Source organism: Vulpes lagopus, chromosome 9 (assembly GCF_018345385.1).
Source record: "Vulpes lagopus strain Blue_001 chromosome 9, ASM1834538v1, whole genome shotgun sequence".
NCBI classification, from domain to species: Eukaryota; Metazoa; Chordata; class Mammalia; order Carnivora; family Canidae; genus Vulpes; species Vulpes lagopus.
In genome coordinates this window covers 61,011,556-61,037,217 of record NC_054832.1, presented here as the reverse complement: position 1 = coordinate 61,037,217, position 25,662 = coordinate 61,011,556, and the positions used below count along the sequence as shown (strand labels likewise).

The following is a 25,662-nucleotide window of genomic DNA, read 5'->3' as shown; positions in this document are numbered from 1 at the left end:
GATTCGATCCCGGGTCTCCAGGATCGCGCCCTGGGCCAAAGGCAGGCGCCAAACCGCTGCGCCACCCAGGGATCCCTAAATAAAATCTTTATTACAGAAAAAAGGAAAAAGAAAACCCTAGACTACAATAAAAACTATTAGAACTAAGAAATGAATTCAGTTAAGTTGCAGGATACAAAATTCTGTTCCATTTCTTTACAATAATAATGAACTAGCAGAGAGATAAGTTGAGACACATCCCATTTACAATTACATTAAAAAAAACCCACAAAAATACCTAAAATAAATTTAACTGAGGAGGTAGAGACTTATATATTGTGAAAACTGTAAGATATTGACAAAAGAAACTGAAGATAACACAAATGACTGGAAAAATCCTCATGGACTAAAAGAATTAATATTAAAATGTCCATACTACCCACAGTAATCTACAGATTCAATGCAATCTCTATCAAAAGACCAACAGTATTTTTCATAGAATAAGAGCAAATAATCCTAACCTTGGTATGGAACACAAGAAACCCCCAATAGTTAAAGAAATCTTTAGAGAAGAAAGCTGGAGGTATTGCCACCACAGATTTCAAACTACACTGCTGAGCCACAGTAATCAAAACAGTATGATTGTGGCACAAAAATAGACAAACAGATCAATGGAACAGAATAGAGAGTTCATGCTTGTATGGCCAATTAATCTATGATAAAGGAGGCAAGAATGTTTAATGGGAAAAAGTCTCTTCAATAAACGGTGTTGGAAAAATTGGACAGCTACAAACAAAAGAATCAAACTGGACTACTTGCTTACACCATACACAAAAAATAAACTCAAAATGGATTAAAGACCTAAATTTAAGACTGGAAGCCATAAAGATCCTAAAAGAAAACATAGCCAGTAAACCCATGGACAGTGGTCTTATTAATATTTTTTTGGATCTATCTCTTCAGGCAAATGCAACAAAAGCAAAAAATAAACAATTGGGAGTACATCAAATTAAAAAAAAACTTTTGCACAGGGAAGGAACTCATCAACAAAATGAAAAGGCAACCTACTGAATGGGAGAAGATATTTGGTTTCTGGACTGTTTTTAGTTTTACAATTCATTTAATGGCAACTGGCAAATCAACAAATTAGCAACAGTTATCTTCAAAGGTTTTATGTTAGCTTTGCTGTCATTTCTCAAGGATGATCAGATATCTAGTCACAGACATTTCTCACACAAGATGCATCATATAAATCAGACATGGAAAAAAGAATCAGACTTGGTTTATCACCAGCATTGATAAAACCAGACCTAGGGAAAGAACTAGGTCTGGGGACACATGCATAGTCTCAATATAGTGAATGTTTAGCCTGCCCTGATTATTACAAAATCAGAACAGCGAGAATGTTCACAGTGGGAGAAGATACTTGTAAATGATATGTCATGACAAGAGGTTGACAGCCAAAATATGTAAAGAACTCCTACAAGTTAACACTAAAAGCAAAAAATCGTTATAATTACCAAGTAGGCAGAGGACCTGAATAAATGTTTTCCCAAAGAAGACATACGGATGGCCAAGAGGCACATGAAAAGATGCTCAACATCAGTAACCATCAGATAAATGCAAATCAAAACCACAATGAGCTATCACCTCATACCAGTCAGAATGCCTAGTATAAAAAGAGAAGAAATAACAAGTGCTGGTGAGAATGTGGAGAAAAGAGAATCCTCTTGCACTGTTGGTGGTTATGTAAATTGGTACAATCATGGTGAAAAACAGCATGGAGGTTCCTCAAAAAATTAAAAATAGAAATACTATATAATCCAGTAATTCCGTTGCTGGGTATTTACCTCCAGATAATAAAAACACTGATTCAAAAAGCTATATGTACCTCTACGTTTATTGCAAACAACAGCCAAAATATGAAAGCGACCCAACTGTCCCATTGATAGATTAATGGATAAAGGGGATGTGGGGTGTGTATGTATTTACACCATACGCAATAAAATATCACTCAGTCATAAAAGAGTATGAAATTTTACACTTGAAACAATATAGACAGACCCAGAAAATACTATCCTAAGTGAAATAAATTAGAGAAATGCAAATACTACATCATTTCACATACATATGGAATCTAAAAAATAAAACGAATAAACAAACAAAAACCAGAAACACTCGTGAATACAGAGAACAAACTGGTGGCCAGAGGGGAGAAAGGAGAGAGGGGAATGGGAGAAATAGGTGAAGAGGATTAAGAGGTACAAACTTCCAGTTATAAAATAAGTCATAGGAATGAAAAAGTATAAGTATAGGGAATATAGTCAATAATATTACAATAACTTTTTATGGCAAAAGATAACTACACTTCTCATGGTGAGTCATTTTATAATGTATCATCACATCACATCAAATCATGATGCTGTATACCTGAAGCTAATATAATATTGTATGTTGACTATACTACAACTAAAAATTAAAAATAATAAAGGGGCAGCTGGGTGGCTCAGTTGGTTGTGTCCAACTCTTGATTTTGGGTCAGGTTGTGATCTCATGTTTGTGAGATCAAGCTCTGTGGTGGGTGCTGCACTCAGCATGGAATCTGCTTGAGATTCTCTCCCTCCCTCTCCATCTGCCCAACTGAAAAATAAATAAATCTTTACAAAAAAAATAATAAACTAAAATCTTAATCTTACAGTAAGAGCCAGTTCAACTTTATTATCCTCCTGGAAGCTGTATCAGCATTTGTCATCATACTTATTCCCACTGTCCCCTGTAGTTCCTCAGCTGGTTATCTGTAAGGTGATGTCATACCCCTCCCCCCAAGAGTGAAAGCTCCAAGGAAAACAATTTTTTGATTTTTTTTTTATTACTGAATTCCAACCTAATGAAGAACAATGTATCTTGCATGTAGTATTTACTCAATAAAACATTTACTAAATGATGCTTGTTCTTGAATGAAATCAACACACACACAGTGCAGTGTCAGAATTCCTTTTCATAACACTAGATGATGATCAAGAAAAGGATGTCTACTTTCTCTTAGAGTATAAAGCTAGTTTAAGTCTTAAAATTATAGCTCATATCATAAATTGATATAGTCCTAAAGCATTAGGGTACATTAAATCTTCTTCATTTGAAAGCTGTTAAACGAAAAAATCCCCCTCCATATACTTAAGAAAAGGGGAGGAGCCTAAGAAGAAATGAGAGCAAGCATTCCACCCCTGCTCGCTCATTTTAAGGATTTCATTAATAATGAGAGCCATGAATCCACATGAAAATATGAAAGTGCATTATATATAGATCAGTAGAAAAATATCTTTATTAAAAATTGCAATACCAAGGACATAATGCCAATCATAGATTATATCATCAACGAAATAAAGCCTAATTTATTACTACATGTATGGAAACATGTAATAGTTTCAGATCTTCAGGAGTAAGCTCTGACCAGCCAGATTGTTTGCTGTGTTGAAGTAAATATGGATGAAATAAAAACTGGCAAGACTCTGCCCTGTTTAGTTCTGCTTAAAGCAAGATTCTTGAAAATGTCACTCCAGTAACAGGGACAAACAGAAGCCAACAAGGTCCAGCAGGTGCAGTAGAGTCTGAGGGAGGGATCCAGATGTAGTCACACCAACACGTATTTTTTTGTCTGTCTGCATAGTTTGATAGCTTTTGTATACTTACTTCTATATTAAAATAAAAAGAATCAACACTGTAAGAACTTTAATTAAAGCTTAAAACTGAACAAAGAAAATATCTAAAATCTACTTGTTTCCTTATCAGTACCGAGTCCTCAGGAAGAAAACCTAGATCTATTTAGATGATGATTTCAAGTACAGATGTCAGAAGCAATAATAAGAGAAATTACTACTACTCAGTAAGTCTTTCTATGTACCAAGTACTAGATTAAATCTGTTATATATATCAAACATATCACAACTTTAGATAGTGGGTATTATTATTTTATTATTATCTTCTTTTTACAGATCTACTTACATGTGATCATACAATTGGAGAGGAGAGAGACTGGAAATCATTTGATTTTAATAAAGCTCATGATCTTAATGAATTTATCACGCTGATTATTTTAACATATCCTGCCAACTGGGTTTGGGGCTTTCACAAATCTACTGCGGTCTACTCTGAGGGCCTGCTTTTACATCTGGCTGGCTGACTTTGGCCATTTAATTATCACCAGCACTTCTAGAAGATAACAATACTAAAGAAGTTGACAACTGAAATTCAAAGTATATTTAATGAATAAGGGACCATTGTTTAAAAAAGTTAAATCATATGTCATTATCAGTCTCCCATTCATTCTCCAAATAATCAAGTCTGTACTATCATAAATATTCACCTGTAATCCAAAACACTGTCTTCACTATGTGAGTATCTCCAAGGGCATGTCCAAGAGCTGTTGAGTTCCCTAACCTACCCTTTCCAGTAAGCTGGAGGACCCTGCCATCACCCTAAGATTATATCACATACTATATAACCAAACTAGAAGCATCACCCCAAAAGCCTGATTTATAGATATCCTACTTCTGAAAGACGGTATCAGAGCCCTTTTGCTTACTTTGCTTCATGACAGCTATTAGCTGAAGCTCAGGCTTCAGCTTTTTTTTTTTTTTTTAAGATTTTATTTATTTATTCATGAGAAACACACAGAGAAAGGCAGAGGGAGAAGCAGGCTCCCTTTGGGGAGCCTGATGAGGAACTTGATCCCAAGACCCCAGAATCATGACTTGAGCCAAAGGCTTAACCACTGAGCCAACCAGGTGCACCTCAGGCTTCAGCTTTGAATGATAATTTCCATCACAAGAACTTCATGCATTTAACATGGGTAAAAAAAGAATAAGAAAGAAAAACTAAATTTTAATAGGCTCACCACATTAACTTTTGTGGGCTAGAACCAGGTTGTTTCCATTACTGTTTTCTTGAATCCTTAAATAATCCTGTTAGTTTATGAATACTGACTCACCTACATTTTTTTTTCTCACCTACATTTATAATACAACCTGCCCACTTCCATGGTTGCAAGTGGTGTACTGAGAAATGCTTAAAAACCCAGCTCTTTGGGGGAAAAGTAGTAAGCATCATGAGGTTTACTACAAATTTAACTAGTATAAAGGATGTGCAGTATATAATCTATAAATGATAATACAACATTCTTTATTGTCCATTCCATATAGCCAACTGATTCTTACATAATACTTCTATTTTTGCCAAATCCTTGTATTGCAACCAACTTCTGGTTATAATGGATGAAAAATAGTTCCAATGTGAATATTGGTTGAAGTTTTCACTTAAGTTAATGAGTAAGACAAAAGTGAAATAATGAAAATGTATGAAGATGCTGTATGTAGAAATATAATTGTCAATCTGTGAGTGATTTTTTTTTTGCTAAACTGAATATTCTCTTTTGTGTATGCATTAACAGCTACTTAATGTTAAAATGTCAGATGGTTTAAAAAATGTCAGATGGTAATTATTAACATTTTCTCATCCCCCCCAAAAAAATCTCCCTTACTTTTTAAGTCTAAAATGACAGCTAACAAGACAAAAAAAAAAAAAATCAAGCTTTGATTTATAGAGTTTACCAGATTTGCAGGGTGTCAATACTGTCACCAAGGCTGATTTCAAATATAACCTGAATGTGGACTTAGGAAGACATGCAGAGTAGCCACCATACATAGTATATCTATCATGGAGATAGATACAAGGCACAAAGAGCCTCTAGTGCATAGATAATGGCAAAACGCAGTAGAATAATTAGAAAATGATAAATTTTAGTCTTCCTTGCCTTTTTAAATATCATTTAAAGTCTGTATAATTTTTAATTATGGCTGTACTCATCAATTGGCTCAAAAATTCTTGAAACTGAAAAACTGGTTTCACTGGTTGATATGAGTTGACTCTAGCATACCACTGGTCCTCATCTTCTCTTAAAATACTTATTTTTTAAGTTATTTTCAGTATTAGAGAAAATTCGTAAGTATAAAAGCAACCTGGAATTCCAACGTTCTCAAAATGGCATGAAAATTAAAACTGTACTGGGTGACAGGCACTAAGGAGGGCACTTGATGAGAGGAGCACTGGGTGTTGCACTATATGTTGGCAAATTGAATTTTTTAAATAAAATATTTTTTTTAAAACCTGTATCATTAATCACAATGAGAAACCAGGACAGTCTTTCAGACAGCCTGTTTCAACATGAAAAGTCCCCCCAAATCTAACTTGTACCAATATAGATTTTTGAAATGTGCACCTTTTCATTCTTGTTATTCACTCATCAAAACTACTTGTAGAAAAACAATAATGAAAGGTTGAAACCAATTCTCTATTAACTGATAAATACATCCTGTATTCAAATATGTTTCACTAAAGTAGTTTTAAATGAAGCAACAAATATTTTCTAAATAATAAAATCATATAAAATTAGTATTTTAAGAAAAAAAATTATGCCTAAATTGGGGTTAACACAGGAGATGTTACTGTAAACAGGGAAGTAGAAATGTGTTTTTTGGTACTCCCCTAAATGTTTGTCACTTTACACTACAGTTTTATTTTACAAAGAATTTTTTAAAGATTTTATCCATTTATTTGACAGAGAGAAAGAGAGAGCGTGCACAAACAGGGGAAGTGGCAGACAGAAGGAGAAGCAGGCTTTTGGCTGGGCAGGGAGCCTGATGTGGGACTCGATCCCAGGACCCTGGGTTCATGACCTGAGCTAGTGTCCGGTTTAAGTATGCACTCCTATCTCTCTGTTCTGCTTCTGCAAGGTCCGCCGCAGTGTGCATGCCCCCGGGGGGCCAGCGCCCGGCCAACGTGTACCTGTAAGGTGCTATCCGCAGGAGGATGCCTGCTTATTTACGTAGCTGCTAATTCTCCCTCCAAATCCCATCCTTTAGGCCATTTAAAAATATCCTTTCTTCTATTTGCAAAGTGAATGGGAACTTGAGGAACAGGTGAGGAGAGACAAGACTTGAGAGAAAGTGTCCAGCATGCCTGGCTCATGTACCTGAGCCTGATACTGGAGGATACCCTGATTATAAGCCCGGCTTTCCCCGTGTGGATTCTAGAGTGCGGCACCTCAAGCAATCCAGTTTCGCTTCTCTAGCACAATTATGATTTCATTCAGTCTGAGACCTGCGACTGAAATACAAATGAAGTTTGGAAACGTCATAAAGATGATGGATGGACTTTATTTATAAAACCAAAAGGGGGATCTGTTAGGCACAAAGAATGAGAGAGAAGGGCTTGGGCCTGACTTATGTGTCGCTCTTAAACCACAGCTGGCTCTCAACCACGGAGACAATCAAGATGGCCCAAACAGAGCTGGCAAGGGTGTGGTTTGCAAAGGCTATACAGAGTTCTCTGGCATCAGAAAATTTTACTGTCTTCAAATCACCCTATAGGAAAGGACATTCATCACCCATTTCCCCACCGTTTTTATTTCCCATTTTCCATCTGAAGGAAGAGCTCAATGAAGACCCCAGCACATGTGAAGAAAAGGTGACTTTCTGTTTAATGAGATATTTATGTTTTTATTTTTTATTTATTTTTAAAAGATATTTGTTTATTCATGAGAGACAGAGAGAGAGAGGGAGAGAGAGAGAGGCAGAGACATAGGCAGAGGGAGAAGCAGGCTCCATGCAGGGAACCTGGTGTGGGACTCGATCCTGGGTCTCCAGGATCACGCCCTGGACTGAAGGTGGTGCTAAACCGCTGAGCCACCCAGGCTGCCCATGTTTTTATTTTTTAAAGATTTTATTTATTCATGAGAGACACACTGAGAGAGGCAGAGACAGGCAGAGGGAAAAGCAGGCTCCCTTTGGGGAGCCTGATGCAGGACTCGATCCCAGGACCCCAGCATCATGACCTGAGCCAAAGGCAGCTTTCAACCACTGAGCCGTCCAGGCGTCCCAAAAAAGGTATTTATTGAATACCTAACCAGTCATTGTGACAGGTAGTTGCTGGGGGCATTTACACAGCTCATAATATCTTCAACAACCAAACAACCTCAATATAGTGATTGCTAAATTCTGTATAAGGAAACGAGTTTCAGAGAGAGAAAATAATTTGCCCTGGTTCAAAAGAGTTTGTAAGTGGAAAATCCAGGATTTATACCTAGCTTCTGTCTGATTTGATCCTGAAGTCCTGCTGCCTTTTTTTTTTTAAACAATTTATTAAACAAAAAATATCTTTCAAATTAGATTAGAACATCAAAGAGCATCTGTGTTTTTCATTTGGTTTTTAACTTCTGCTTCCCTTTTCAAAACATATTACTTTTCAAATTAATAGAAACATTATTATAAGAATAAGACATGACAGGGTGTTTATTGCTGCTGCTTCTTGGGTGGTTGTGGTATGCAGCCTTATGATTAAACTTTCAGTAAAAGTATGGCACAGTCCCAGCGTGACACATCTTAACGTGTTTTATAGTTTGAAGGGGGAATTACCAAGGTTTTGCAAAACTTTAAACCCTTGTGCAAGACCTTGATAGTAAAAAATATATATAACTGTTTTAAAGTGCGAAAGTCCTGCCTAAGACGCAACGTTCACAAAACTGTATCGTTCAAAATTTTCAGCAACCCTGAAACAAGCAGCTTGATTTCTCCACTGCAATATCAGCAATTAGAGATACAGCAACTTCAAAGCACAATGAAATTTTACCCAATTATTTCTCCTAAGAGCCCTAGGAATATTATTCTATCCATTTGCTGATATGAAAAACTGGAAAGATACAAAATTGAGATTAAATGGAGTTTTTATAAGCAGCAGATCTCAAAGGGAGAAGAGGGAAGAATAGATGAAGGGAGACTGAGGTAGGCACTGCAAGTAGAAACTCACTGAACGCTGAGTGCTGAATGAGAGGAATTTTGGTGGAGAAATCGGGAAATAAAGACTGATTTTCAGGGATCCCTGGGTGGCTCAGCGGTTTGGCACCTGCCTTCGGCCTAGGGCGTGATCCTGGAGTCCCAGGATCGAGTCCCACATCGGGCTCCTTGCATGGAGCCTGCTTCTCCCTCTGCCTGTGTCTTATGAATAAATAAATAAAATCGTAAAAAAAAAAAAAAAAAAAGACTGATTTTCAGAGTAGGCTGGTATTAGAAACTGTATTGTGTATGTCATGCGTATATTTTTAAGTTCTTAGAAGATAGCACTGCATTTGTAAAACTGTTTGATATAAAACTTAGCTTACTAGTAAACATAGGAAGATGAAAGAGGCTATGATGATAATATGCAAATGAGTAGCTAGGATTTTATGACAGATGGGAAGTTTCAGGTCATATACCTACACAGGTGACGACATTATTTTTCTAAAATCTGCCTCGTTTGAGTATCACATAAAAGGTAGATAAAGAAATGTACTGAAGAAAAAGAAAAAAAAAAAAAAAAAAGAAAAAGAAATGTACTGAGGGGATGCATTCAAAAACAGATTACAAGCGATAATAATCTCCCTAACCCTGAAGGAAAGTAGCGTATGAATACTTCAGGAGCATATATTGGCTGTGAGCACCCAGACACTGTTCATACTTGCCTAATACGGATTTTTTTTTTTTTGGCACCACAAAGTCCAAAGTGTTTTTTAAAATATTATTTTCTTAATTTTTTTTTCCTTCAAAGAAGAGAGGCAGAAAATGATCTCAGAAAACCCCAGGAAGAAAGCTGTCATGTTCTGTGTTTCAACTTCACAAAAGAATTCTGACTAGAGGCTTGAGCCTTTCAAATCTCTTGTCATTCAGGATATGAAATTCTAATCTAGCGGCGTGGCCAGTTGAGGCTGAGACTTAATCAAATATGCTGACTAGCTGAAACAGGAGGTGGCTCACTTCCTTACTTCTGGTTTCCATCTTTAGTTGCCTCCTCACTTGCAAATTATGACAGTCACTTGCTGTGCAAGCAATGAAAATTCCAAGGTAGGGGAGGAGAATCAGTGGGCACCTAATTGAGTTTTACTAGATGAAAAGTTACATCACCCTGCCTCACCTCAGTCTCCTCTGTCTTTAGGGAATTGCTGAATTTTATATAAAGCCTATTTATAAACCACTGCAAGTGATACTTGCATTCATCTTGCACTGTGACATCATTGCCTCATCAATAATTTAAGCATAAGAAATGGATTAAAGGGACTTCTCACACATGAAAAAACAGAAACCAGCTAAACTCTCCAAAATATTCAGTCCTCTTACCTTGTTCTTTGATCTGACGAATTTGCTTCACAGTTTCTTTTAAGATTGCACATTTGTCAGGTTTGAAGTTAAAGTTGTCTATATCATTAAAATTTGCAAAAATCAGCTCTGCAAGTTCTTCGATATATTTATTTTCCTGTTCACGATTACGTTTCTCAGTGCTTCTCTTGGGACTAAAAAGAAGATACATGTTTTTTTATTATGGAATTTGAAAAAAAGCTATTACAAAAATGTAAGCATATTAAACAAGTTCTAATACAGAGACAGCAAACAAAAGTTACTTACATAAACATGAAAGTACTTTGGGGAAAAAAAAATGTTGCCTTTTTTTTTTTAAATCAAACTCACTCCAGTACGTAGCTATAGATTTACTTGTCTGATCATTTGTTCAATGTGTGTCATGTCTCCCACTGACAGTAAGCTTCACAATGACAGGGATCAGGACCATTCGCTCATCACTGTGCTTAATACAACACTTGGCAGAAGTAGGCATCAAATTTATTGTTGAATACATAGAGGAAGGTTTTAGAAAGGTATGGGAGATTATGCTAAAAAATTTTTAATGTACTTAAGATTAGAAGAAGAAAGGGAACTTAACCTAGTTATAATAGGAATAAATAAATTGCAGGGATTCCTGGCAAAGCATAAAAAGATAAAAATAAATCTCCATAACTTCATAGACTTCTTTAGGATGTTGGTAACCAAGTCAAACATTATCTTTTAGATAATGCAAAAAAACCACAATCCAGCCAGAAACAAAAGCGAAACTGACCTAGGGTATTTGTTAACTGTCCAAGCTGAATGACGTGTAAAATATACACAAATGGTCCAAGTTCAGCTAAAGTTTTTAAAAAGTTAATGGAAGGGAAAAAAATTGGCAAGATCTTCTCATTTCAATTTGACAAAATATCAAGTTCCCTTTGATAACAGCATATAGCTTTTTTCTTTTAATAGAGGGCTCACTAACTGACATTCAAGCAATACATTAAGTAAGAAAAGTAGGTTGTTTATGTAGTTTTCTGCATTTTTCATGTTGTACAATTTGTACATAATACCAATTGACAAAAATTTGTAGTTTATAATAGATTTCCATCTATTTGCCTCTAAGTGTTAGCTTTATTTTCATAAATTAATAAAGCTAAGATAGAACACAATTTCTACATTTCACAGTGGTTACACCGTGTGTTCAAGATCACCCAGGGAGTTACTGGTAGAGCAGGGACTAGAACGCAGTTTTTCTAGTCTCATTTTGATTCCTAGATTCTACCTCACTAAGTACAGGGAAAGGCAAGGAGTGACTAGAAGGCACAGAAGAGCCAAGTTCCCATTGTGGGAACTCTATCCCCCACCCCCAACCCCTCTCTAGCACTCCCCCCGCCAAAAGATGACTAAACACAGGACAAAGAGGTGAGAAAGGGGAGCCGTGTTACAAAGCCCCAAGAGCGCCCGCTTGCAAGAGGGGTTCAGAGATTCTCCACTGCCACATGATACCAGCACAGCACCAGGTAAGAGAACAACAGCCTCTACACTGAACAGTCTCCCCTTTATCCATCTGCCTCCTCCAGTGGGCTCCTGAGCATTACAGGCAGTTTGACAGACAGAAGGTGTTGATAGCCAGGAGGTACTGGGGAATCTGGAGGCCACATACTGGAGTGGAGGGTTGGAGTCCGGAATGCGCACAGTAGTGATTTCCTAGACTTGTTCTGCTTGGCAGCTAAAAGGGGAAAAGGGAATATAAAATATTTTTTGCTCTTTCTCCTTCTCTTCCTGTCTTAATGACTTTTCCTAGTCGTCTTCCTTGTTATTCTTCATCTGATCTTTTTGCAGGCCATTTAATAGAAGCTGCTGTTTTTACTTAACTTTTAAAATCATTTATATAAGTAATCAAAAGAATGAAGTCTCTCCTCTCTTTGTCCCCTATTAGCCTAGCTCTCATCCCCCAAAATGGATTAACAACTCTAAAGTATTTCTTAATTATCCTAAAACAAATGATTTATACAAAGGGTGGTACTCCATAAACATGCTTCAAAACTTTTCTCTGGGGCAGCCTGGGTGGCTCAGCGGTTTAGCGCCACCTTCAGCCCAAGGTGTGATCCTGGACACCTGGGATGGAGTCCCACATCAGGCTACCTGCATGGAATGGAGCCTGCTTCTCCCTCTGCCTGTGTCTCTGCCTCTCTCTCTCTCTCTCTGTCTCTCATGAATAAATAAATAAAATCTTAAAAAAAAAAAACTTTTCTCTGTAACAATATTAAGAGATTCTTTTTATATCAATCCATTAAGTGTCTTCATTCCTTTTCCATAGCTGTATTGTATTCCAGGTTATGGAGGTATCATAGCTGTTTAGATAGTTCCCTACAAACATTTGGGTTTTTCTCAATCTTCTGCAATTATTAAATAATGCTGTAGTAAGTAAACTCAAGTGTCTACCATTTTACATGTGTGAAAGTATACTGCTGGAAAATTCCTAGAAGTGGACTGCTAGTTCAAAGAGGATATGCATTTATAATTTTACTAGATACTGCTAAACTATCCTGCATGGAGATGAAAACAACTAACACTTCCATCCATAATATATGACACGGAACTTGCTTTAAATTACTTGTTTTATTCACTGAAGGGCACAATCTTTTGTCACCAACTCAAAAAATGTTAATAAATAAAAATAAAACAGTGTAAAATTAACAGCAAATTCTACTATGGGATCTTCTTGTCTTTACGACATCCTGTGAATCTAACAGAAAAAATATGGAAGACTCAAAATTATATAATAAACCTGCTTTAATAGTCAAGTACACAGGAGACATCAGAAGGAGCATATAGCTTTCGTCTTCTTATAAAAGAATAACAAACCCTGCAACTGATTAGCATAACCAAAATGTAAGCTAAATGATACATATTCAAAGGTTTAACTGCTAAAGGAGAAAAAACAAACAGTATTCGATTAGGTGTCAAATCAATGCTAAAATATTAAAGAAGCATGCATATGTGGCTTTCACAGGCAGCACTGATTCTGCTTCTTGGCAAGAATCTAACCTGGGTCCAAGCTGGTCAGGACATTCCTTGCGCTTTCTTGTCTCTGCCCTGGATGGGTCAGAGGTATTTTCTCCCATCCCACTCATCTTGAACACATATCAGCAACTAAAAACAAGAAAGGGGGGGAGAGAATGGAGCTGATGATAAAGTGCCAGATCAATTTACCAACAATTAAAGAACTTGAACTTCAATCAGAAATTTGACAACAGTTATTAACACATTGTTTTGATTAATATGCACATGTCACTGTTAATGAAAGGGCTCAATTTTTTCTGACCTTGTTTAAAAGTGAAGTATATGTAAAGGTTCACGTTTCAAAAGCAAACAAGCCTACCTCCTTGGGCCCAGACTCTTTAAGCAGGCGTTGTGTTTCGGCAGCACCATGAACTACAGCCGGCTGGCCCCGGGGTTTCTGCAGCCAGCCTTCAGTTTCAGGAGTGATCTTGCACCACGGGGAAACTACAGGTGTTGTAAGGGGCTCCTCCCAGTCTCTGTTTGGGGTTGGCCAATGTGAAGTCTGTGCTGCAATAGCTCACCCATGACAGACGGCCCTGGGAAGAGGCAGTGCCCCACCACTAAGTTGAATGTTTCCAAATCCGCTGGGCTACGTCTGACCCGCTGGTCCGGGCCCCTGCACAAGGCCTCCATAAGCAACGCTCCCCAAAGGGAGGATGTTCGCGCCTCCCCGTGGAGTCTCCCGTTCCCTCCACCCCTGCGGCAGCTGCGGCTGCTCCGCCCTCCCAGCCCGCTCTCCCCTGCAGCTCGCCTTCCTGAGCACACCTCCCCTCGGTGGTTTCCTCTCTCACATCCTGCCGCTCCTGATGCTCCCTCCCTCGGCTAATTCTAGCTGCTATCACCCGAGGTCTTAAAATATACTAAAAAAAAAAAAAAAAGAAACAAAAAAATCCTGCAGGGAACATTATTGACCCTAACGAAGGAGGCCAATTACTGGCTCCTGCTTCCTGAATTCCTTCCAATAAGAAAATGAAAGGTTATTTAGCAAGGGAATCAGTGTGTTCCCATTCGTCATCATTAGTAAAATCAAAATAATATTTAAATACACAAAGAACAGAATGATAGAGGTTTAAGTTCTAGAGAACTAGACAAAGGGACTATAACAAAGATGCTGAGGGGAGATGGTTTGGTCGTTTAAGCACAAGGTGCTTAATAACTGCTTAGCAAAAGAAAAAAAATGCTGCCTAAAAAGACTAAGTCAGCATTTAAAAGTCTTTCTTAGAGTTCCATCCAGTTCTATGCTACTTCCCCCTTCCTTCCATTTCCCAGGCTTCTAAAAGTCACCTTCACCCTCCTTTACTTTCTGTAGTGGCCTTTTACTTTCTGTAGATTGGAAAAATCAGACGGAAGGGCCAGACAGTGGAAAGTCAAAGACTTAAGAAAGATGTCAGAATAACAGGTTCATCAAGAGCAAGGACAAAGAGGAAGGTGGGCTAAGAAAACACCACCCAAGACCCATCACTGTATCACCGCCACATACCTATCACACTGCCCAGCCTTCCCTCCGTGTAATCCAGATGCTCAGGCTCCCTACAATCACTTCTTCTGGTCACACCTCTGATCCAAGAGTGCAGAGAAATTAATTTTTTTCAGAGTCATGTGTAAGGAGGATGAAGAAACACTGTATCAATCGAGGTAGGCTGCACCAATCACACATGATATTCCAGAGGTCGCATAGGAGGGGACAATTCTGAAAGCTAATGCCTGAGCTTCCTGCGGGTGGGAGTAATGTAGCCAAGTCCCAAGGTCCTGTACCGTGGGCACAGTTTGGGGCTGATAATAAAATATAATCTGTATTTGGTTATTCATTTAGCATTTACTTCACACTAAGCAATTTTTGTACTTGATTTAATCATCGAAACAGACTAGGAGAGGCAACTGGGGAGAGAAGCTGCATTTACGTAATCCATGTCCAAGCTCTACCGCTTGGTTAGTTGTGGGACCTTAAGAAGTTACCTCTCATGGCTTACTTGCCTTTTCTGTTCAGTGGGGACAGTCATTAGCATCTCCAGCCCAGGGGAGTTAAGCAGTTTAGCAAATGCCAGAGCTGGGATATTTGTACACAGGGTTACACACTCGTACTCTTAATGGAGACGTTATGGCAAAGGTCTCATCAAATAAGCCATTCTTCCAGTGATCACATAAGCACAGGTCAGAAGGGAGAAGCAGCAAGATATGGATTGCATGCGTTTCTGTGCGGGACTCCCCATTCATTCGTCCATTTATCCATTCATTCAAAGACTGCTTGCTGGTATGAGTCAGGATCGGTGCTCGAGAAGCACAAGGAGGAATGATGCTCTCGAGATGAACACAACGTAAGAGGGGAGACACATCTGTACATGGGAAAAACCGCAATAGGTAAAATCGGTAAAGATATCGTGTAACTGGTGCATACTCCCGAGTACTGGAAGGTCCAAGAAAGAACACTTTGCTGGCTGGGATAGGGGCACACTGAGCTGGCCTGAGGATGGCCTTCGAGTTCTAAGGGTGAGGAAGGGGGCCAGGGCATCACAACAGGTAGAAGAGGACAACGGAGAAGCAAAAACCTCAACACCAAAACCCTACGCAGATGATACTGATGCACATTCCTTCTCACTATTTCTCTGCAAACTTGGATTCTCACGGTTTCACTCATGAGAGTGTAAGGAAAAACATTACCCATCTAATCTAAGTAAGCTTTCCACAAATGAACCTCCAGGAATTTCACTGTGGAAACAGTATTTATTCTATGTTTCATAAAAATTCAAGTAAATTTTTATCATCAAAATGTAACACTCAATATTCAACAAAATGCCCTATACAGCAGTTACATGGATTAAGTCTGTTGATGAAAACGGCTACTTGCCCCCCCACACAAGGTATCACTATTTATATTTTAAAATACAGTACAATCAGAAAGATTAGAAAGCTTTTCAAAACACAATATATTAGTGATTATCTTACTTAAATCTATCCTCAGTTTTGGGATTTAACATTAGCTTCAGCCATCATCTCTCTTAAATATCCCAAAATATATATACTAATAATTATAATGTTGTATGAGGGGACAGAACTGATGATATATGTCAACTAAAGGGCTGGAAGGAGATAAGGAGCAAAAGCAAGAAGCTAATAATTTCTGGTCTAAGTATAGAAAACCATTTGAGCAGATTGTTTATATTTGTGTCTACTCAATACTGGCTCACAAACCACTCTATTTGTAACTTTAAAACATCATTAATTTCCTCTTTAAGTTATTTATGGGCTAAGTTTTCTCTTTTATTATTATGTGATGGTATCTTAAACACATTTCCTCAAAATAAAACAAAAATTAACTTTATGAATTTCCTTGCTTCTTATTTTCCTGTGTCTACCCCATATGTCCACTTTTCTGAGCAATTTTCCTAGGGCTATGTATGCCCAGTACACACTGCCAACCAACCTGTAAACCACCAAAGGAAAGAAAAAAAGAGGGGGTCTGTAGGAAGTAGGGACAGGTGGATGCACTCTGCCAGTCATGGCCATTAGGCTGGGGATGCTCCCTTTGAACTACTGCTCATGAACCAGGGGAAAAAAGACAAGAAAGAAAGGAAAAAAAGGGAAAAAGGAAGGAAGGAAGCAAGCAAGCAAACAAACAAACAAATTTAGGGCTGAAGCCTAGAAAGGAGAAGGGTGGTGGTGCTGATGGGTGGCAAGTAGTTGGCTCCTGGGAGTCTCTCTCTTGCCTGCCACAGGGCCAGAAGAAGTATATGAAATTCTGGAGCAGATGTGTGGATTTCCGCCCTGGTCTTTAGTGGATGAACCAAATAAGTAACAGTGAGCCTCATTAATGAGGTGCTCAAAGAAGAGAAGTGTGGTGCTCTAATCTAGAGGACTCTGACTGATACTCTTCATGCCCTAGGTGAGGATCAGCTGGCAGCAAGTGTAAGTATTTCACACTGGAACATGCGCTGGGGCTAGGTGAGTTCATTTTTTCTCCCACTCAAAGTGACACAGAGAAAAACCAGCAATACAATGATAGATTTGATACATAGATTTGTGACTACTAGTGTACACTTAGGCACAGAAAAATAATCTAAAATACACTCTATGGATAGATGAGTTTTAATGCATTTCTGTAGATCAAAGTTAAAAATCCATTCCCAATAAAAGGGTAAGGGATGAAAAATAAAGGGCAGCACTGAAGGTTTAGAAACCTTATTTTATTTTGTAAGTGGGCCTAAATTAGTAAGTTTCTTAAAATTTCTGCATGTTTTCAATATTCGCATGAAATTAAAATTCTCCAGCATTTCACTCTCAATTCTGAAACTGTTCAATGTAAATGACAAAAACTGAAAATGACACAAGTAAACTCTTGGGTCGTATCTGATGGTAATTACAGTAATTGAGAACAAGCCAGTTTCTACCAGATGTGGGGGGTTGTGAACGAACAAGTTTGGAAAAGGAGTTTCAATTTGTCCATTCTTGTTATCTGCAACAAACAATAGTCCTGCTCCCACTGTGACAGAACCTCCTCCCTTACATCCTCTGATACCAACTTGTATAAACTAGATGATAAAAGGTGTTACAACCACCAGAATTAAGGCTTGCCTTTTTTTTTTTTTTAAAGTAACAATATTCCGGGAGGGGTGAACAATGCCAGTTATAGCCTTAGCCTAAGGACAGAAAGCAAAATGGAATGTTAAGCCTAAACACAAAACCTGTACTCTTCGTTCATGAAATTCATCAATATAACTCATCAGGTACCAAAGCTGTTGCTCACAGTAGTCTCATACCATTAAAGCCAGTTAATCATCCAGACTTCATGCAAACGATAATGTGCATTTTATCTTTTATCAGTACTGGCCATCTTCCAAACAAGGCCTGTAAAACTGTCAGATTTATTATATGTGGAACAAATTCAGTTAGAGAATAAATAAGGATAACAGTGTTGCTGAAATCCAAACATAATAAGTGATCAACATTAGATCTCTTTACTACTAGTTCCAAGAAATATTTTTTAAGTTAGACCCTCTCTGAAATTCCTTACTTTGCGATGAAATTTATAATGAATTGATATACAAAGAGCTGTTGAAACAACTTCTCTTATCAACACCTACAAGAGGAGCCGATACCTGATAAATCATCTAGCTCTTGATATGAGACCAGAAAGGCTTCTATAGCTTCCAAGGTTCTTTCTGAACTCTTTCTACGAGAGATATATGACATTGCTGTATATTCTGTAGTCTGATTCTTCATATACTTTGTAAGACTAAGAAATACTCAAGTAATACTGCAACTGTATATAAAACTTCACCAAAATGCTTTTCTATTTGTTCTATTATGAAAGGAGAATCTTTTCAGGAGCCCACCTCAGCAGGGAACAATGCATTCACTATTTCTTTATCACAAGTGAAAAACATTTGCTCATTCTAAACTTGAAACATTTTTTCCCTTAAAGCATACTGTGTTCTGGGAGGGATCCCTTTCCTTTAGAAAGAACAATTTCTGGGCTATACTTTCTGATAAGCCAAAAAGAAAACAGTATCTAATGCTCAAAAATACTAAATGTGCTTTTGGGTGTAGATGCCTGAGAAAGACCGAAAGTAGAGAATGGCCAGACCTTGGAAGTCAGTAAGCTGATACAGAGATAAAAAACACCGAATAGAAGGAGGAGGGGAAATACCTCTTTTCAAAGTGTCAGGTGGACAAAATCACCCAAAGCAAACATTATTTTGGCAATACCTCAACTCTTGGCAAGAATTAAATGAATATTCTCTGCAATAAATATACAGATTATGCAAGGATATACTGTTGCTTCATATAAATAAGCAAACAAAGGAACATTACACATGCAAATATAAGTTGTGTAGATTTACTAAGTGTAGGGATGAGAGCACGCAGAAAAATCAAACTTTTTCTTTCCACTGGCAAAACAATTAATGTGTTTAACAAGTAGCAGAAGAGGCTATACAGTATTTCAAAAATAAACTGCAGCTAGTCAAGGGTATATTATTTTTATTAAAGTGTTATAGCCCTTTTTAACTAGGCCATAAGAGCACTTTTAACTTCATCTTTACAAGATGCTATATTGCTTCTTGCTTTTCACACAGTATTAATTTGCCTCTCACATTACAGTGTGTATCTACAGATTCAAAATTGTAAGACTGCATGTTAATTCATAACGGCGACAACAGTTAAACTGTAAAGTATTAGGAAACTCACTTCACATAAATACAGAACAAAAGGCATCTTATTTGGAAACAAATTCTCAGTTTAAGTTCAATAGTTTTGAGCAACTTACTGTATGCTTGAATTTTTCATTGACTGCAGTAGCTGAACACGAAGTACTATTATTAGGGTATGATTTTTCAATAATAAAATACTAACAGTTTACAGCTAGAGATGGGATTAAAGAAGAGAACAGCCTGCAGCTCTGTACTCCTATTCCCTGAGTAAAATGGCTTCAGCACCTACCTTCCTTCATGCTATTTCTTACTCCACAGAAAAGTAGTATATTGTATAAACAAATGTTTAAGCTAAAAAATTCTTTCCTTTTCAATATGCTCTTAGATTTACTTTTGTATAATGGCCTTAAAGTGGTATATTAGACAGTAACTAGAAGACATATTCCATTTTCTGACTGAAAGCCAATAATACTCATGAATTTTTTAGCTGAAAGACACTTCAAGATGCCATTGGGAAGACTGTAATAAACACATTAGGCTGCAAATGGGCAGCAGTGGCTCTGTAACACATGCTGCAATAATCAAAGAAATGGTGAAGTTCGCGTGCACCGGGTACACAAATATTTCGCTGTCACATTTCCATCATCCACATGGCTCCTAGAGAAGGGAAACTCCTCTTCAAGTCTTAGCTGAGCAAAATCCAGTGCAGAATATGTAAGGAGCAGAGAGCTGTTCTAAACTATCATTACCAACAGGGGAAAAATGTCTAGTCTGACATCAGTGGCAGAGGATGGTTTCTGCTTTCTGAATTCTCATAGGCTAAGTTCCTTAATATAGCTGGTGGCTGGGCTGCTTTGAGCCCCAGCGACGTCAGCCGGCGCTAATATGGCCAGGAATAGCAAGGCGAGGTCTCAGTAAGGTCTGGGACCAGAACGTAGGGAAGAAGCTGCATCCCCTGCATAAAGGAAGACCAGCCCTCCCCTTGGAGCCCGGCATACTTAGCCCACAACCTGCTCTCCCCTGAAGGCTTCATATACTGGAAAGAAGCCATCAAACCAACAACTACAGTGTAGTACTTGTGCTCGAATTTCATACCTCATCCAGATCAAAATTCATTTATCTGTCTTAATTCTGAAACCTACTTTAAACTTCCTTATAAGATTAAAGAAAATCTCCCTAATTTATGAGAAAAACTTACCGAAATGGCAAGGGCAAGAGAGTCTGTTTCTAAATAAAGAGGATTTTTTTTTAATTATTCCAATTGTAAAACATTTTTAGGTAAGTAAATGAAAGCCCTTTCTCATAGTATAGTATGTTGGGGTTTGTATGTGTGTTTACTAACATTTATAAAGTACTTAAACGAGTTGAGCCCTTGGCACACATTTTCTTGCTTAAAAATCCCCATGTTTATGTTCATATGCATGTGTATACACACTCTCTCTCTCGCCTTACAGATCATCTAACCACTCTGACCTGTTTTCTTGAGTAATTTGCCCAAGTCACACAGAAAAATAACAGGTCAGGAGTCAAACTCAGGTATAACTCAGTATAATAACTATCATTTACTGAGTGCTTAATAGCTTGGCAGGCACTCTCTACACACTTCACATATATGAACCCCTTCAGTGCCTGTAACAACCTATGCTTATCCCCATTTTACAGACCAGGAAATGGAGATACAGAATAAAGCAACTTGACCAAGGCCACAGTTAGGAAGTTTTAGAGCTTGTAAGTGAATCCAAACACTTCCTCATTTCTTAACCACAATGGGAGTACTGAGGTTCCTGTATTTCAATACTTTCCCTGAAGAGAGAAACAAATTAATATATATTATAGAAAGTAGTATGTTTTAATTTAATTTGATCGTCAGTGAATAATTTGAAAGTACTTTTCTTTTTGCTACAAATCTAATGGTATTATTGCAAAATGCACATTTCTTTCTACAAAAAACATACATCCTTTAGAACCATTCATCTATCCACTCAATACCTAATTAATACACCAGGTACTGTAGACACTGTAAATAGAGCCATGAACAAAACAAAGTCCCTGTCCTTCTGAAGTTCACATTCTGCTGCAGAGGAAATCATGCCTCAGCTCACAAGCAATTATTCCCTGAAGGGAAATGAATTAGTACTATTATTATTGAATTTATTATGAAGTTATTGAAATAACAAAACCACCTAGAAATTTTCTCTGGCACACTAAGAATGCTGAGTTTCATTCCAAATGGTGAACCTTTCTTTTCCTATAGAAGTAGTAATTGATTAATTTTAAAAGTGAGGTATCAAAGCAATCATAAAAATGATACCTACTACCTTTAATCATTTTGTTTTAACTTTAAACTAAAAATATACATTTATCAGTCTCCACTGCAGTTTCATATTTATGTTAAGACATTATTCGATATTTGTTTATCTAAAACAGAGCTAGAGGGATCCCTGGGTGGCGCAGCGGTTTGGCGCCTGCCTTTGGCCCAGGGCGCGATCCTGGAGACCCGGGATCGAATCCCACATCGGGCTCCCAGTGCATGGAGCCTGCTTCTCCCTCTGCCTGTGTCTCTGCCTCTCTCTCTCTCTCTCTCTCTCTCTGTGACTATCATAAATAAATAAAAAATAAAACAAAAATAAAACAGAGCTAGAAATTGCAGACAATCTGATTTAAGTGCTTACAAAGTATATTTTTATTATTTTTATCTATTATAGATATGAGGCATATACTTATTTCAGAGCAACTTTTGTCCATTTGAGTTTTTCAAAGCATTCATCCTGGTTGTTACAGAAGCATATGTCTTTTCAAACTCATAATTAGTCACATAATATTTAATTAAATTATGTAATTACAACAAGTGGCATAAACCAGTCTAGATAAGAAGCTGGCTCTTGGTAGACAGGCAGTGCCACTGCAGGGTACAGAAGTGTGGAGTGCCCCAGACACCTCAGCATCATCAGTTTTGTGATTTACAGAGGGAAGCACAGATCATGTGATTATTGCAGTCTGTCAGTCCTAATGGAGGCTGATTTAGAAAATCAGAATTTATGCAAAGGTAACCTAAAGGCGAGGTCATTGAATCATTCAACAAATACACCTCTGGAGTGTCATGCCATGGTTCTACATAGTGGGGGATACAACAGTGAACAAACAGACCAAATCTTTTACCCATGACTCTTACATTATTATTTATTTATTTTTAATTTCTTCATGTGACAGGAGGGCAGCAGGAGGAGCAACAGGCAGAGGGAGAGGGAGAAGCAGGCTCCCCGCTGAGCAAGGCTGCATCCCAGGACCCTGGAATCAAGACCTGAGCCAAAGGCTTAACCGACTGAGCCACCTAGGTGCCCCCATGACTCTTACATTCTAATAAGACAGTGGAGGGGGAAGAAACAGTGAAACAAACATTTACTATATCAGACAGTGATTAGCACTTAAAAAAATTAGGCAGGATTAGGGTAGAATACAATGTAGCTTTTCAAAAATGGGTGGTCAGTAAAGTTCTCTCTTGATAGAGTGACAGCTGAGCAGGGACCTTTCTAACAGAATCCGAAGATTCAAAACAGAATCTATTATGCAACCATGAAAAGCTGTACAATGTCATGGCTCAGAGTACATCCTCTGCTGTTCACTCTGGTTTGGAATCCCAGGAATATCACATAATAGTTCTGTTAATTACGTTAGTTAAGCTCTTTAAATCTAAGTTTCTTCATTCTTCAAGAAAAATACTTATCTTTGTAAGTTTGTTGAGAGCAAGAGATTTAAAGAGCATACACCAGTGAGGGTTTTATTTAATAAATCTAAGCTATTATAGACTGAATTTGATAGCATGTAAATGTTCATGAAATAATTTAAGCTGATGGTGAAAACAGATGGATAAGATTAATTTATAGAAAAAAATTGGAAGAAAATTCATCACAATATTAGCAGTTAAATTGTGTTGATGGGCACTATGGGTGTAATTTTTCTATTTTCCAAATTTCCTTTCATTAACACATCAGATTTTTATGAGTTTACCAAAAAAAGGAAGAAGGGAAGAGGAAAAAAAAAAAAGGAGGAGGGGGGGAGAACAGGGAGAAAGGAAGAAGAGAAGGGGAGTAAAGAGAGAAACCTGGCTATACTGCTGGAAAAAAAAACCAAAACAACCAAACCAAAAAGAGATTTTTAAAATAACCAGCTCTCTGGAATGCAAATTACAAATGTACACTTTTTTACATGCATATTTTTGGAAGAATATTGCATAAAGTGAGGTAAGCCTACCTATAGTAAGTAAGAAACACAAAGACTGTCCCAAATGGATGCAACGAGAAATTGAACTTCATTTAAACGAAATCTGAAGTATAAATTATTTCCTTTGATCAATCAAAAGATATTCTATAGCAGTTTCCAAACTACTGAAACTGTCTTACAACAAACTCCACCTTCACCCTAAGTTCTTCCATATAAGGAAGAGGAAACTCTTGGTCATTTTGGACTTAATCACTTATTCTCTTTAACTTCAGGAACTTTCTATTTTCTTTCCTACTGACATGACTCTCTTAAAGCAAGAAAAATACCCATGTCATGAGAGCCTTCCAGCAAAGGTTACAAAAATTACTCTTCTTCCTTAGGAAAATCATATCCCTCAAACTCAGCTGAAAAGCCATCCTTTTTATGAAGGCTTCTCAGCTTCCAGCAGGAAGAATTAAAGGTTCCCTTCTATTAGTTCCCCAGCCCAGAAGAATTAAAACAACACTTTTCTCCTGAATCATTAGTTGCTTCCCTCTGGGGAGGGTTCAGGGCACTCTCTTGGCTCGCTTGCCCTGCTACCATTTCCCTCTGCACTTTCTGGGTGCCACAGAGTAGACTGTGGATATTCATTCTTTCCTGCACTTTCTTTCTCACTTATCTTAACTCCAGACTTTCTTCAGAGTTCTTCATCTCCAATCAAAGAGGAAAACAAAGTAGGGGCAAAATTTTTAAGCATGTCCCAAGGATAAAGTACAGGAACCAAATTAAATGTTTGTGCTTAGAGAAGAAACTAGCAGAAGGCAACAAGCTCCTTTGGTAGTTTAAATTACTGTGTTTCTTTACTAAGGTAAAACCTATGTGTAAGAAGTCTTTCCGAAATATTCCTTTTTATGTTTTTTCTCTGCTCTCTACCACTCTTTCACACAAGTGGAAAATGAGCAAGGAGGAAAAACTTGGTTTGGTGGGAGGACCTCTGAATCATTTTCTCACCATACCAATTCCTATAAACTTGCTTTTGGTCACATTGTTACAATAACGTTCAACAGTATTTGCTGTGAGGCAGTGGTTGCCATTAAAAATAGAAAAAGGGCAGCTCTGGATCAACAGCCCCACCCCCATTCAATTTGGTCTTATAAAAATAAACTAAATTAAGTATTTTTACTTGCAAGTAACACATACCTACAGAATGACTTGCTGAAAATTACTAGAATGTAGAAAGTTATTTACAAGAACCATTATCCTAAAAGCATTTAAAAAATAAAGTTGGCACCGAAATCTATGAACTAAAACATTATTTTTTTCCTCTCAAAGACTGAATATCGGTAATTTGTCGAAACTGACCATATTCTAGTAGTTTACAGGAGACTTATGTTTCAGTTTAAGTTTCAAACTTGGGACACACAGCCTTCAGAAGTACAATCAATCGTATTGTTATTACTGTGACTGTACAATAGAGCCCAATTCTCTGATCTCAGCATCAGAGGCCGGAGAGACCTCAGGTTTTGAGGATGTTGTGAAGAGGACTGAGTTGTCCTGGAGAGATGTAAATGGAGGGTTTTCTCCTCTTGTAATAATTCAGATGGAGAGTTACAGTATTTTGTAGAACTAAAAAGGTAATTGGACTCAAGAATGGTAGCTTCTAGTTGCCCACTGAGTAGTTTATAGAATTTAAACTCAAATTAGCTTGAAGTGTGTTACAAATAATAATAATTTAATGGACCAAAGAAGGGTAACCTAGAGTTAGGTATTGAAAAGATTAAAACAAACTCCTATTGCAGAATGTGTTGTTCTCTACCTTTTTCTTTCATTAGTCCTAAAACATGCTTCCACCAAGAGAGTAAAGCCTACATCTATGGATAAAGATCTGTAAGACTGTTGTTGCACGTTATTTAACTATAACAGGTAAGTAATAAGCTTGAAGTGACACTTAAAAGAAATGAAGACAATTGCTCGACACCTCAGAGACAGCTAACTATATTATAATCCTTTCGTCTGGTACTGAAACCAAAAGGATAAGACTTCATTCTGAAACTCAAACCCGGTTGCAGTTGGGCTAGACAATG

At 37.6% G+C, this 25,662-nt stretch overlaps 1 protein-coding gene and 1 non-coding gene across 8 annotated transcripts in view; both read right to left on the bottom strand.

The window, feature by feature from the left end:
* NCOA2 (nuclear receptor coactivator 2) overlaps positions 1 to 25,662 on the bottom strand; it is a 296,902-nt gene that overhangs the window by 100,048 nt on the left and 171,192 nt on the right. For 6 of the 7 annotated variants that reach the window (XM_041768982.1, XM_041768981.1, XM_041768987.1 and 3 more), the window contains 2 exons: positions 13,218 to 13,322; positions 10,182 to 10,354 (listed from right to left, as the gene is read on the bottom strand). In XM_041768982.1, the coding sequence (XP_041624916.1) occupies positions 10,182 to 10,354; positions 13,218 to 13,303 (259 nt within the window). In that variant the 5' untranslated portion in view covers positions 13,304 to 13,322. Of the gene's footprint in view, positions 1 to 10,181; positions 10,355 to 13,217; positions 13,323 to 13,551; positions 13,769 to 25,662 lie in introns of those variants that run through there. The other variant, XM_041768985.1, reaches the window with a different exon arrangement.
* Positions 1,261 to 1,392, bottom strand: LOC121499197. Its single transcript, XR_005990041.1, has one exon. It is a non-coding gene; the product is annotated as a small nucleolar RNA SNORA72 (small nucleolar RNA).